The sequence below is a fragment of the Eschrichtius robustus genome, chromosome 4 (assembly GCF_028021215.1).
Source record: "Eschrichtius robustus isolate mEscRob2 chromosome 4, mEscRob2.pri, whole genome shotgun sequence".
Classification (NCBI taxonomy): Eukaryota; Metazoa; Chordata; class Mammalia; order Artiodactyla; family Eschrichtiidae; genus Eschrichtius; species Eschrichtius robustus.
The window spans coordinates 53,917,398-53,933,041 of NC_090827.1; the positions used below are offsets into that span (position 1 = coordinate 53,917,398).

The 15,644-nt window shown below is 40.3% G+C and overlaps 1 protein-coding gene across 1 annotated transcript in view; it reads left to right on the forward strand.

Moving 5' to 3' along the window:
* Positions 1-8,722, forward strand: part of LOC137763461 (protein transport protein Sec31A-like) — a 38,559-nt gene extending 29,837 nt beyond the window's left edge. Inside the window, exons 12-15 of the mRNA XM_068541972.1 lie at positions 1,405-1,668; positions 4,047-4,166; positions 6,576-6,647; positions 8,133-8,722. Of these exons, the coding sequence (XP_068398073.1) occupies positions 1,405-1,668; positions 4,047-4,166; positions 6,576-6,647; positions 8,133-8,312 (636 nt within the window). The 3' untranslated portion in view covers positions 8,313-8,722. The remainder of the gene's footprint in view (positions 1-1,404; positions 1,669-4,046; positions 4,167-6,575; positions 6,648-8,132) is intronic.
* Positions 8,723-15,644: the final 6,922 nt, after the last annotated feature.

The following is a 15,644-nucleotide window of genomic DNA, read 5'->3' on the forward strand; positions in this document are numbered from 1 at the left end:
TGATATACTTAATATGTGTATTTCAACTTACATCTTCTAATCCATGAAGGGGGAAGGAAGGAAAGTACAAAATAGTATGGTGGTATGAATTAAACCCTTTTTAAAAAACAAGATGTAAATTCCCAGCAGATCTTTTTCAAAGAGTAGGAAACAAAATTTCATGCTTCTCAAATGGTTTTTTTTTAGGAGTTACTTTGGTTTTGGGTTCTAACAGTAATCATGAATTTGTAATTATAGTTTGGACTATTTTTGTCTAGCACATATAATATGAAAAGAAATAGCCTTGTAGCTGAGCATCATTTAGATGTTAATAACTGTTGAGAGCTGTTAGAGCATAACTTAAGATTCTTCTTTCCTTCTTTTACCCCAAGCCTTTTTTTTTTTTTTTTTTTTACTCCTAGTGATTTCTGTCCCCCAAGTATAGTAATGAGAGGCCAGAATATAAATTTGGGAGATACTAAATGAGCAAACCCCACCCCCCAAAATTAGGTCAATGATAATCAGAAATTTAATCTACTACTTTGAGTGTGATTGATCACTAAGTAGGTATCACTTAATGATCTAGGAAAAAGGTATTACATCTGATCACATAACACACACAAACACATATTTGGCATATCTGATCCCAGTATGGCTAGATATAATTCTCCAGACTTTGACATCCTCTTTCAAAAACACCATGGTTTTGGCCCATTATGGGATAAGTGTGGAAGGTAAAGGGGAAACAAAGGTCCAGGTTTGAGCTCACAGCCCTCTTAGCCAGATTAGCTTTAGTTTTATGTTTTTCTCTAGAATTCTGCATAAAATTTCATTTTAAAAAGTATTCTACTGTTATTAAAAAAATTATTTTTAACCATGGAATAGTCTAACTCCCTTATTTATTTTAAAAAAATTTTTTATTGAAGTATAGTTGATTTACAGTGTTGTGTTAATTACTGCTGTACAGCAAAGTGATTCAGTTATACATGTATGTATATATACATTCTTTTTTAAATATGTTCTTTTCCATTATGGTTTATCATAGGGTATAGAATATAGTTCTCTGTGCTGTACAGTAGGACCTTGTTGTTTATCCATTCTATACATAAAAGCTTACATCTGCTAACCCCACCCTCCCATTCCAACTCTCCCCCAACCCCCTTGGCAACCACCAGTCTGTTCTCTATGTCCCTGATTCTGTTTCTGTTTCATAGATAGGTTCATCTGTGTCATATTTTAGATTCCACATATAAGGGATACCATATGGTATTTGTTTTTCTCTTTCTGACTTACTTCACTTAGTGTGATAATCTCTAGGTCCATCCATGTTGCTACAAATGGCTAACTCCTTTATTTAAAGCTGAGGAAATGTTGTCATCATACCCTTTTTTTCCTTACTCTTCGTGCCTTTTATTTCTTTAAAAGATGCCTGAGAACTTTACGCCTCCTGTTCCCATCACATCACCAATCATGAACCCCTTGAGTGACCCCCAGTCACAGATGCTGCAGCAACAGCCTTCAGCTCCAGGACCACTATCAAGCCAAGCTTCCTTCCCGCAGCCACACCTTCCAGGTGGCCAGCCCTTCCACGGCATACAGCAACCCCTCAGTCAACCAGGTATGCCTCCCCCTTTTTCAAAGCCCAATATTGAAGGTGCCCCTGGGGCTCCTATTGGAAATACCATGCAGGTAACAGTAAATCTGTGGAAGTGGGAGATGGCTCTATTTCAGTATGTTTTCTTAACGTTTTAACTTTTATGGTTATACCTTTATTATTATCTCAATTTGATTTCAATTTAGACAACTTAAAAATAATAACTTTTTTTTAAGATTGTTCATGTATGTATATTATTTTTCAATGACAAGGCCATATACAAACTTTCTAGAAGGAGCTTATGTATTTACTAGTATATGTTAACAGTAACTTGGCAATTACAGTATTTCATTTGATCTAATCAGTAGCCACAATGTAAGATCAGTTGAATCCATATTTGCATCCAAGGTTGCTAAGCAGAAGCTGTTTCCAAAGGTTTTTTCCTTTAGAATAGAAAATAAAAATGTAATGAGTTATATATTTTCTTGTGTATGTGTAAGAGCTAATAATATAGCCATATCTTTAGATGGAGATATAGATTTGTGCTTGCTTTTCACATACAAACAGCTAGTTGGCAGGGCTCTAGATGATGAAAAATCTATCATATTTCCATATAACTGACTTAGACATACAAAGAGAAACATTTTGATCTATTCATGAAAAGTAAAGAGGTTGGGTCACAGTTCAAAATAAGATGAAATAAATTCCTGCCCAAGTATAAAACTAGCTCTTCTGTCTGTTATTGTCTTTGACTCTCTGAAGTCAAATTTGTAAAGATATATCTCTACCACAAGAGTATGTTTTGCTGTTAAGAGATTTCTGCCTAAGGAACTTCTAAACATTAACAGTTGCATTATAAAAACAAGTGTTTTGATGGAGATGGGAGGACCTTCTTCTTTCCACGAGAATATATAAAATTATAAAGATGCACTGTTAATTTTTTATAATTACACGTCTGTGGTGTTTGTGAAGCCATTCACTTTTGTTTAGAGCTGGGTGCTCATGCTGTGCTCATCTGGACCAGAACCCCAGTTACCGCTGAAAGGGACAGCTGCACGGATGCGTGTGTTCACCCAGGCCCTAGTGTCCAGCTTCCTCTCCACTTGGATGTCTCTGGGGCACCTCACACTTAACATATCCAGAATCTAACTCATCGCCTTCCTCCCAAACCTAGTCGTCTTTTGGTGTGTCCTGTTTCAGCTAATGGCACCATAATCCTTCCTATTTAATCCAGCCAAAAACCTGGGCATCATCTTTATATTCTTTTTCCTGTAACCTGTTTTTCAGAGCTATCCCCGAGTCTTGTTGATATTACTTTAAAATCTCTCTCAAATCCCTTCTCTACATTTCCAGTCTAGTCCAGGCTACCTTTGTCTCCAGTCTTAAGCAGTGCAGGAGCCTCTAGTTGGTCTGCCAGCAACTACTTTGACCCATCTCTTATCTGGTCTTATCTCCTCATTGCTTAAAATGTTACAGCTTCCCATTGTTCTCAGGATAAAGACCAGAGTATTTCACATTGTCTGGAATCGCTCAGCTCACACTCCTCCTTGCTCGCTCTCTCTGCTCCAGCTACAGTGACCCCCTTTCAGTCCCTTGTATCATGATCCTGCCTGTGTACACGTTCTTCTGTCTGGAATGCATTTCCTCCCCCATTTAACTGGTTAACTCCTACTTACCCTTCTGATATAACTTCCTTAAAGAGCCTTCCCCTCAGTTAAATCCCAATTATGTTGTCTGTTGGTTCCAGTGATGTTAACTTAATCACAGTTGCTATTTTACATACATTTATGACATTTTAAAACTTTCTCTTCCATCAGCCTGTAAACTCCCTGAGGGATGAGATCATTTCCGTATTGGCTCACCAATACCTAGCCAATGCCTAATACATAATTGCCTAATGTTTTCTATGAATGAACTAATCAGTCAAAACTTTAAACACTTACACATTCCTTCTTTGTTTTCCCATCTGTACATTCAGTAAGATCATGGTCTCTTCTATCCTCACCTTTGGTGTAATCTTGCAGTTTGATAATAGCCCAGCTAACACCCTCCAAGAGTAAACCAAACAATAGAAGAACGTCAGGATAAACAAAAATGAGCCAACAAGCAAAGCAAGCAGCCACTCCAACCAGCCAACTTTGTAAATGCCTTGTTCTTTTCATTTGCTACTGGCACAGGTCTCCTTCCCATCAGTTATATGAAATAGTGATCAATGTATGTTCCATAATTAATCAAATACTTTATATCCATCCTATTTTTGAAAATAGAAGCTGTAGAAAGAGTACCTGTATCTTCTACTGAATATCTGATTTTTATGTTTGCTTACCCCAAGTGCTTTCACATGTTAATTTTTCATTTGATTTTGAATAGCCTACCTACAAGGTCGTTGGTTTCTCTTTATCACAGATTCAGGGCTTTGTGTATAGGTAACTTCTGGTCATTTCTAGTCATTTTATGGTATTATTTATTCCAGCATGTGCAGTCTTTGCCAACAGAAAAAATTACCAAGAAACCTATTCCAGATGAACACCTCATTCTAAAGACCACATTTGAGGATCTTATTCAGCGCTGCCTCTCTTCAGCCACAGATCCTGTATGTATTTTTTATTTTGCTTAATTAAAAGAATCCCTTATGGAGCGCTTCTATAATGATTGCTTAAAGTCTTACAAGATGTATTTTGAAAGTTTATGCAAAAGTAGTAAAGCTAGCACTTATATATAGTTTGCTGTACATATAAAAACACATTCAACTGCTTTGTACATATAACTTTAATCTTTAAAACAACCTCATGGTAGGTAGGTTTGTCATATTTATTTACAGAGGAGGAAATTAAGGCAAAAAGCAGTTAGGTAATAATTAAGGCAGAGCCAGCATTCGAACCTAGTCTGGCTCCAGAATTCATGCTTTCCACCACTATGCTGCACTGAGTCTCATCGGCAAACCTTATGCATAGCACAAAAATACAACAGAATGGTGAAACTCAGAGCTTACATCAAAGCTTTTAAAAGTAGATAGACAATCTTTAACTTTGCTAAGACCTTAAAAATAGTTCAGTGCTTTAGATATTGGAGTCATATTCATAGTCAAAGTAACTGATTTTACTCAGTTTATTAGAGGATGACTGTATTGGCAACAACAAAAATTCCACAAAGCCAGTTTTGTTTTAGATGAAATTTCACTTTCTGCCAACAAACATTGAATATGTTTATTTAGTCACTGGCCGGTTGTCTGCTTGAAAAACAGCTTCTGGAATTTGTTGTTTCATCAAACACTGAGTATTAATATGTGCAGCCTTCTGCCAGTCTTTTGGAAAGCAATTCTCTGCACTGAAAGTGTCAGGAAAGCAGAGGCAGGGGAAAGTTAACATAAACCTTAGCGCCTGGCATTCTGGGAGCGATGGGAATACGAAGCTAGGAACAGAGAACAGGTGAGGCTGTTAAACAGGTAAGTGTACGGTGTCTCCTAGGCAGACAGGTCCTCATCATACAAAATGGAGGAATCCTAATAAAAATGTGGGAAAGCTCCAGTCTTCCTTCAGGCATGAGTTAATGTAAATAGAGGTTGGGAGGACACCTCGTACATGGCCTAGCTTAATAAATTTTTGCTGAGCTTCACCTCCTCTAGGTCACCATATCACCTTCCTTCTGGTTACCCAGGACCTCTGGGCAGAAGAGAAAAACAAACTGTTCCTGTCACTAGTTGGGGAGGAAGTTCAAATACCGCCCAGGACTCCTGATGGTAGCTACGTGGGATTAACTTTGAACCCTCCACAGAAGTCCATCTTAATCAATACTTGACATCATTTTTATAGTATGGCTTTATTCTTATTTCCACTTCAGTTATGTCCAAACAGCACAACGTAATTGTGCAGCACAGCTTAGTTTGTAAGGTTATCCTCGATGGCGTCACCTCTTCCGCACCCCTCTTCTGACACACTGACATTCCCTCCTCAGACATACCAAGCACGTGTCAGCATCAGAGACTTTGTACCTGTGGCTCCTTCTGCCTGGAACTTTTCCCCACAGAGCTGCATAGCTCTTGCTCACTTGTTCCTGGTGTCTGCTCAGATGTCCCATTAGCCGTCAGGACTTTTTTACCACGTCATACTGCCAACACTGCTGACCCCCTTACCCTGTTAACTTTTCTTCATGGCACTCACCACCATCTGACATACAATATATTGTTTATTTAGTATCCTTTCCCCACCCAATAGAATATGAGATCCATGAGACACAACACTGTCCCAGCATGGCGCGTGGTAGTCACTCAGTAAATATTGAAAAGCAGTGTCACTTTTAAGGCTGTTGCATAATGTAGATATGAAGTTAATCACAGTATAATTTTAAACCTTTACTTTTAGGATAGTTTTCTCTCACTATACTTACAGTACTAGGATGAGGGTAGGAGGACTCCTTAATTTAAGAACTCATTTTAACACTTCCCTCTTAATAATCTTAAGCCACCAAAAGATAATTTTCTCCTTTTTTTGGTGTTTTAAAGGCCCAGAATAAGACAGGATTAAATGTACCAAATGTGACTGAGTGTATAAGTAGTACTTTGAGATTCCACAGTTCACCTGTATGTTTGCCTTCTAGCGCCCATAATGTTCATTTTATTTAATTTACAGTAACTGTTAGACCTTCCTTTCTGTAGTACACTGACCCCTTGCTGCATCCAGGTGGCCCTTCATGTTGCCTGTGCACACAGAGTAGATGCGCTCTCACTCACCTCACGTGAGCCGCAGTCCCCGTGAAATCAGCCAGTGCTCCACTTTGCACCCTAGGAGGAAGGCTCTCACTTTCTTGCCCTCCCTGCCTTAATAGATACTGATCTCTGTTCTAATAATCTGTTCAGGTTCCTCGGTCCTAGCTATCTCCATTTCTTTACAAAATGAAGCTGTCCAACATCATGACTGTAAGGTTTAGTGAAATGATGTAAGGCAAGTTCTTGGGATAAAAGTTACTGTTCATACATAACATACCTGTTTTTTCTCTCCTGCAGCAAACCAAGAGGAAGCTAGATGATGCCAGCAAACGTTTGGAGTTTCTGTATGATAAACTTAGGGAACAGACAGTAAGTTTGTGGGGAAAAGAAGGATTTATGATAATCATTTATTCCTGGTTGCTAGTAAAATAAGTGTCTCATCAGCACTTGCATGTAATATATAGTATGCTTGGGGGCAAAATGATCATGGCAGTTCATAGAATGGGCTTTTCTCTGTCTAAATCTTACATTTCAGTCACCGGGGAAAGGGGGATAGGGCAGTGTGTGTGTGTGTGTGTGTGTGTGTGTGTGTGTGTGTGTGAGAGAGAGAGAGAGAGAGAGAGAGAGATTAAGAGGGAGAGAGAATTTTTAACCTTTTTTATGACAAAGAGCAGATATACAAACTGGCTTGTACTGGTCCTACGGTAACTGGCCTTCTATTCATTTTTATATGTCCCTTGAATTAAGAAACCAGAGAGTGGGCAGATACTCTGTTTTCCAGAGACCAAATGTGTAATCTCTTTCATAGTCTAAGACTCTGATCCTTTTCTTTTAGAATAGCTATTACACAAAGGCAAAGCCAAAGGTAGCCACAAATTGAGCAGATCAATGTGTATAACTATGAAGATGGTCGACAGTAAGGAGTAAATGCCCTGTGTGTTCTGTTCTCTTGTCCCTCCCAACGTCTCCATTCCTTTCTAGAATTGTTTTGTTTCATTATTGAAAGCACTAGGAGAGAAAAAAAGAATTGGGACTTTTTCACATTTTTGCATTTTAGCATTTCTCTTCCCCATTCCCCATATCAATGCCATCAGCTAAAAATAACCATTTGTCTCCTGAGAACCAAACCAGAGAAAGTTGATATAACAGTGGAAGTGGCGTGGCCCATGGACTGATCCAAAATAAAGTCTTCTCTGAAAAGTATGGACATGTATGCCAAGTAATGACATGGGGGGAAAAAAAATAGAGGTCTTACGATTTTAAGAGATGACAGGATTATGAAAAGCAGTTAAGAACTGGCAAATTGAGTACATGATGAGGACTGTTGCCCTCCTAATGGCAGTGGACCAGAAGTGCAAGGTTTCTATTGTCCACAAGGTTTTAGAGTAAATTGGGCCCCTACTTCGAGATGTCATGATTAAGAATTGTGAAACTCCTTCATGTACATAGGAAAACTTTTAAAAGGTGTGAGACAGTTATCTAAAATAATTTAGTTATTTAAAATATTTAAGTTATCTAAAATAAAATAGTAAGAAAGCTCTTAAGTGGAGAGAGACATTAACATTTCAACTTGGGGAAGGAAATCTGGCTTTTCTGTAAGAAAATACCTGGCTTATCATACATGTATAATTTGTAAATAATTCCTTACATAAATCATTTTGTCATGGTTCTATTTTATAACTTAAGTGTTGGTTGTTCCGAGATTCTTTCTAGAAATGCTCACCAGTTTATACATTTTTAAAATAATGTTTATTTCAAGCTCCTCTTAAATATCAGGGTTTAATGTTTATAGAGGGTCTCATGGAAAATTCTTCCTTAATTTAATTCTCTCTCTCAATTCCACCTTTACTTCAGCTTTCACCAACAATCATCAATGGTTTACACAACATCGCAAGGAGCATTGAGACTCGAAACTACTCAGAAGGATTGACCATCCATACCCACATAGTCAGCACCAGCAACTTCAGTGAGACCTCTGCTTTCATGCCAGTTCTCAAAGTTGTTCTCACCCAGGCCAATAAGCTGGGTGTCTAAAGGATGGCTTCACTCTCAGCCACTACTGCCGTTTTTCCAAAGAAACATGTTTTAAAAAACGATAAGATGTGGACCAGTCCTCCTTAGCATGTTTCCATAGCAGCCACTCAAGAACATTTACATTGTTTCTGCAGATATACTCACCTTAGACCTGCTCAAAACTCTGGTGCTTTCTTTTGTTGTAATCTTTGATTGCCTGTGATGATTTTCCTATTCTGCAAATAATGTATTTCCTGGATTACACATAGTATGCTTTCCTGAAGTATTCTGATAAAATATGGTTTTTGAAACCTCAGGTTTACTTTTTGGAGAAGGAGCCTTTGGTTATGTGTAAAGCAGAGCTGAAACTAAATTTCTGTCATGTCCTCCCTACTTCCTCCGTGTCAATCAGATTAAAGTGTGTAATCCTATTTATGTGTATGTAGTCTTTTTTTTAAACAGCTACTCACAGTTTAGTTTAATCTCTATTTTTTGTGGCTTTGGCTTCACTTTGGTCCTGAACAAATAACTAAATCTAGAGGCAGCTACATAGATGTTAGCAAATATTAATGAAAAGTGGGATCACTAGTTTTAAGTATCTATAGGAAAAGATTGAGCATTTTCATTCTGTAGGATGCTTAGAACTTTTTTCTATTAATGTTTTCAATATTCTGTTTGAGTTTTAAGATTAAATTGTCTCCATTTTATACTTGGAAACTTACTCACCCATTTTTTAAAAGTTACCTATTTCTCTGAGGTATTTAAGTTCAGAAAGAAAGCTTTAACTTCTGTCAGCCTCCTGAATCGACATATCTTCAGACAGTATTTTCGTCAAATGATTTTATTGTAATCTTTCTTAAGAACAGTGTGGTAAACAAAAGATAATGGTCCCCAGAGAATCTTGAGGAGAATTAGATACTAATAATTTTTGTTGTTTAAGCAATTTTACCTAAGTGAGTTGAAAAACTAGAAGATAAAAAGTGTGACTACTGTGAAGACAGGTGCTGTTTCAAGGACTAAGTGCAGTTCATCAGGCATTTTGCAGCCTAAGTGACATAGTTTGCAAGACCCTCTTAATTTCCTTTGCTGGGATTCCCTGCTCACCAAATAAAACCCCTCTTTTAAAAGGAAAAATAGGGACTTCCCTGCTGGTGCAGGACTTAAGAATCCGCCTGCCAATGCACGGGACACAGGTTTGAGCCGTGGTCTGCGAAGATCCCACATGCTGTGGAGCAACTAAGCCTGTGCACCCCAATTACTGAGCCTGCGCTCTAGAGCCCGCGAGCTACAACTACTGAACCCACATGCCACAACTACTGAAGCCCGAGTGCCTAGAGCCTGTGCTCCACAACAAGAGAAGCCACCACAATGAGAAGCCCGCGCACTGCAACAAAGAGTAACCCCCAAGGGACTCAACTAGAGAAAGCCCACGCACAGCAACGAAGACCCAATGCAGCTAAAAAAAAAAAAGACATTAAAAAATAAAAATAGTTTTATAACTAAAAAAGGAGGACCTTGATAACATGTATGAGCATTGGAGACTCACGAGTCGGGTGATATATCAGCTCTCTGGGAGTTTGGTGGTCTGAGTCAGTCCTACGACTCACTGAAGTGGTGACTTGACCTTCTGGACCTGACCCTCGACCGTGGTGTCAGCCCAAGACCCCATCTGAACAGCAGGCTGGCCTCTAGTAATTTTTTTGATGTATTGCCCTTATAGTTAGGATTTGTGTTATGGCTGCATGATTACCTTGACGTGACAATGACATAACTGGCAGCATTTTACAAAAAAAAACATTCCAAAAGATGAGAAACAGGAATAGGTGGCAGTGGAGCCCTGACCAACCCCAAAGATTTTACAAGTATGAGTATAAACAAATGATTTGCCACTGACATCTGAGCAGCTGTTACAAGTGGATGGAGGTAAGAAGACTTGGACCCAAAATAGAGTTTAGTCTTGCAGTATGAAGATAACAGGAGATTATGGGAAGAGAGCAGTTTGTTTTCCTGAAGAAAAGCGAACAAGGAAAGGAGTGCGAGGGAAACTGGTAGGTGGGGCTGGGTGTTCGCTGGGAGACATAGCAGATCCCTGGGACGTGCTTTCTCATACTTCACCTGCTCCTCTCCTCCACTCTGCATATGATCTTTTGGGCTGGATTGGATGGATGTACCTTAGGCCCCGTCTGAGAATCTTTATGTGTGTGGGATGCACGGCTGATGGAGATGGTGGTTCATTCTAATAGTGTGGCAGCAGGAGAAAGTTGGAAACAACTGCTCTGCATCTGACTGTTGAGAGCCCAAGAAGCCTATATATTCCTTTGGATTCAGAAAATTCCCGTGTATGCTGGAGGACGGAAAGATGCAGTAGGATTCCTGGCAACCAGATGTACTCTATTTAACACCTGCCTGAAAGATAAAGGGAGGGATGGTGATCGGTTAACACTTTTCTGATAACCGCTTGTCTCCTGAACCAGATTTGTGTTCACCTAAGAACAACTGCAAGGCCATCTGTTGACTGCCCAGCCATGGTGGAGACTTCATTTGGAATGGACATCTACATATGCACACATACATATATACGTATGCACCCCTCTTTGTCGTTCAACTGCTGCGGTGGCAGCATTCCCAAACGTCACCCCTGACAAATCTATCAGGGTGTTCATCAGATGCTGAAGAAGTCACAGGCAGGTAGCATCTCCAATTATTCAGTGAAGAAGGACTGCCTATGCACAGAAGCTCTTAACTGTTTCCTCTAATAGATAAATGCTCCAAATCTTTTAACCAAACTAAATTACAAAGAAAAAGTGCTCAAATTAGCTTTATAGTTCCACTTTTCCTGGCACACTGGTTTTACATACATTTCTGTAGCATCTGCTCTGCTCAGGGCTTTGGTGACCATACCATTCACTCAGGCTCAGGTTGAGTAGTGCATCTACGAGCTGATTGGGGTCAGACTGTGCCACTCCTAAATTTCCTGCTGTTTGCTTTCTCTCCCCTCTGGGAGATACGGAATGTGTGGGTTTTAGGGTGTTGGGACAGACCTTGAAAAACCTAATAAAATCAAACAAAAGGAAATAGACTTTGGTTTAACCGTGGTGCATGTTTTTTACAGTCTGGTTTAATGTTTCCAGAGACCTGCTAAAGTATTTACTTAGCAAACAATGTTAGTCACCTAGAATAACTTTGTATAAACATCATTACTCAGTAATGTCTGAGATCATTTTTTTAGTGGAGCTGCACACCCTGTAGATTTTTTTAGTTCATTTCTTTTTTTTTTAAAGATGTATTTATTTTTGGCTGCATTGGGTCTTCGTTGCTGTGCGCGGGCTTTCTCTAGTTGCGCCGAGCAGGAGCTGCTCTTCGTTGTGGTGGGTGGGCTTCTCATTGTGGTGGCTTCTCGTTGCAGAGCACGGGCTCTAGGCGCGCGGGCTTCAGTAGTTGTGGCACGCAGGCTCAGTAGTTGCGGCTCAGTGGTTGTGGTGCATGGGCTTAGTTGCTCTGTGGCATGTGGGGACCAGGGCTCAAACCCATGTCCCCTGCATTGGCAGGTGGATTCTTTTTTTTTTTATCTAATAGATCTTTATTGGAGTATAATTGCTTCACAATACTGTGTTAGTTTCTGTTGCACAACAAAGAAAATCAGCCATATACATACACATGTCCCCATATACCCTCCCTCTTGAGCCTCCATCCCATCCTCCCTCTCCCACCCCTCTAGGTCATCGCAAAGCACCGAGCTGATCTCCCTGTGCTATGCGGTTGCTTCCCACTAGCTATCTGTTTTACATTTGGTAGTGTATATATGTCGATGCTACTCTCACTTCACCCCGGCTTCACCCTCCCACCCCATGTCAAGTCCATTTTCTATGTCTGCCTTTGTATTCCTGCCCTGTAACTAGGTTCATCAGTACCTTTTTTTTTTTTAGATTCCATATATATGTGTTACCATACAGTATTCGTTTTTCTCTTTCTGACTTCACTCCGTATGACAGACTCTAGGTCCACCCACCTCACTACAAATAACTCAATTTTGTTTCTTTTTATGGCTGAGTAATATTCCATTGTATATATGTGCCACATCTTCTGTATCCATTCATCTGTCAATGGACACTTAGGTTGCTTCCACGTCCTGGCTATTGTAAATAGTGCTGCAGTGAACATTGGGGTACATGTCTCTTTTTGAATTATGGTTTTCTCAGGGTATATGCCCAGTAGTGGGATTGCTGGGTCGTATGGTAGTTCTATTTTTAGTTTTTTAAGGAACCTCCATACTGTTCTCCATAGTGGCTGTATCAATTTGCATTCCCACCAACAGTGCAAGAGGGTTCCCTTTTCTCCACACCCCCTCCAGCATTTATTGTTTCTAGATTTTTTGATAATGGCCATTCTGACCAGTATGAGGTGGTACCTCATTGTAGTTTTGATTTGCATTTCTCTAATAATTAGTGATGTTGAGCATCTTTTCATGTGCCTCTTGGTCATCTGTATGTCTTCCTTGGAGAAATGTCTATTTAGGTCTTCCGCCCATTTTTTAACTGCATTGTTTGGGTTTTTTTGATATTGAGCTCCATGAGCTGTTTGTATATTTTGGAGACTAATCCTGTCTGTTGTTTCATTTGTAAATATTTTCTCCCATTCTGAGGGTTGTCTTTTCGTCTTGTTTATGGTTTCCTTTGCTGTGCAAAAGTTTTTAAGTTTAATTAAGTCAACTATACTCCAATGTAAAATAGAAATTAAAAAAAAATAAAGAATATCTACGTGTAAAAGAAAAAGCTACTAGGGAGCCCGCTCTATCCCAGTTGCTATAATTACATCTTCACGAGGGACAGTGAAGCAGAGCACCGATCTGAGACTCAAAGAGCTGGGTTCTAGTGTCTTCTCTGCCACTTACTGTTGGTCAAACCACCCCATTTCCTTTTGCCTCCATGTCTCACCTGTAAAATGAGGGGGTAGGACTAGACGATCTCTAATTTCACTTACAGCTCTGGAAGTCTATGACCCATCTACCTGTCCCACAGTGTCTTTGTATGTTACCTGCAAGTCTTCAGAAGGAACCAAAGACAATCTTGGGATAGTACCAAAGCTCTGAAGAAAGATAACAGAAACAACTCAAGCCTATTTATATCTGGATACCTTTTTTCCTCTCGTAGAGTTGATTGATTTTTCTGAAGAACAATCAATGCAGTGCTTTCCTTGGTTGGAAATGAATAGGCGGGCATTTAAGAAATAAGTTTCTAATTTGAGGACTTGGGACAGATATATTTGCTTGGCCTTGAGGTCCTTAAGTAGTGAGTCCCCCTCAGCAATGATAAATATTTCCATGAAATTAACCTTTCTACACACCCGTTCCCCACATCAAGAATATGCTAGGCCTTCCCTGGTGGCGCAGTGGTTAAGAATCCGCCTGCCAATGCAGGGGACATGGGTTCAAGCCCTGGTCTGGGAAGATCTCACATGCCGTGGAGCAACTAAGTCTGCACGCCACAACTACTGAGCCCATGCACATAGAGTCCGTGCTCTGCAACAAGAGAAGCCACTGCAATGAGAAGCCCGTGCACCACTATTAAGAGAAGCCCCTGCTCGCCGCAACTAGAGAAAACCCATGCGCATCAACGAAGACCCAACGCAGCCAAAAATAAATTAATTAATTTTAAAAAAAGAATACGCTATATTTGATTACACAGGACACTCAACAATGAATGAGTTTTCCCTCTGGTGCTGCAAATCTGGGTCACTCTTTTGACATTCCTGAACTCTGTTGACAAATGCCCTCTCCAAGCTAGAGAACCACAGGGCCTTTGCTTTAAGAGCAGCCCGTGGTAACGGACACAGCAAGAAGAGAAAGAGGTCATTGAAACAGAAACAATGACAGCAGCTAATGCTGAGAAGTAAATAAGAGCTTCTCTGTTCATCTGCCCTTGGAAACCAAAATAACTATCCTAAAAGAAAGGTGGGTGTTGTCAGAGGACAGGGACGGGAGAGCGGGAAGAGATGTGGGTGAAAACCTCATCAGCACTGTCTTTCTTCTGCCACAACAATAGGGATTGTTCATTCAGAGAGCTGGGATTTGGGAGCAGGGAGAGAGAGTGGGGAGGAGTGTGGACCTTGTTTTGGTTTGTAGACCTCCTTTCTAGGCAGCTGTTGGTCAAAGGGGGATGTGGCGTAGGTACTGACAAATGTTCACATGTCACGGCTGGGTCGTAAAAAGGAGTGACTCCTCCGTAGCACTGGTTAGCGTCTGTGCATGCACGCCCTGTAGGGATTATTTGATCCCTCTCTGCCTCCCTACCGGGCTGTGAGTTCCAGGAGCACAGCCGTGCACTCCTCTGTCCGTGGAGCTGAGCTCGGTGCTGGCTTCTAGAGGAGGCGAAATCGATAGATGCTTAAGGAAGGACTCTTAATTGATTCAAACTGAAGATAACTTGGAAAGATGCAGGGGGCAGCATGTCACTGACAGGTGATATCAGAGGCAGGTTTGGGTTGGGTTTTTCACTAAGTAGACCCTCTCCTATCTATGAATTAGGAAGTAGGGTCTTCAGATCTGGCTATTTCCAGTGCCCAGTTTCCTGCTGCCAAATTGGAGCACTCTGTGAAGAGTGGTCAGGAAATGGGGGAAGAGTCTTAAGCAGTAAGGCTGGGGTTTTGTTAAAAGAAAACCCCTTCCTCTCTTCACATCCAAAGCAATAGATGCATTCCTTTCAGAGGAACAGCTTCCCCTCATCCACTGCTATAAAATCTTAATGGGGAAAATATTCCAATCCATTTAGTACAGAAGCAGAGATGACAACACTCCTGTGATTGAAGGAAGCTGAGAAGACTAATTTTCTAGTATGCCGTGGTGTTGCTGTGTCTCAAAACCGATCCTCCCATAGTCTTTTTTTTTTCTTTTAAATGAAAGGTTTATTTTTATTTTTATTTTTAAAACATCTTTATTAGAGTATAATTGCTTTACAATGGTGTGTTAGTTTCTGCTTTATAACTAAGTGAATCAGTTATACATATGTTCCCATATCTCTTCCCTCTTGCATCTCCCTCCCTCCCACACTCCCTATCCCACCCCTCTAGGTGGTCACAAAGCACAGAGCTGATCTCCCTGTGCTATGCGGCTGCTTCCCACTAGCTATCTATTTGATAGTGTATATATGTCTAGGAGGCTAACTTCCCAACTTTATGCTCCCCTGAAATCACTCTAATCTAAAGCCTATGAGTGGTTTTCCTACTCTGGGAGCAGAAAGAGGTTTACATTTGAAATTGCTGTCCATGCATCTCATCCAAGAGGCAACCCCCCGTCCTTTAATCCGCAAGAGCTGCAGAGTTCATTCCTTCCTGAGCCAAAGGAGTTGCCTTAAATGA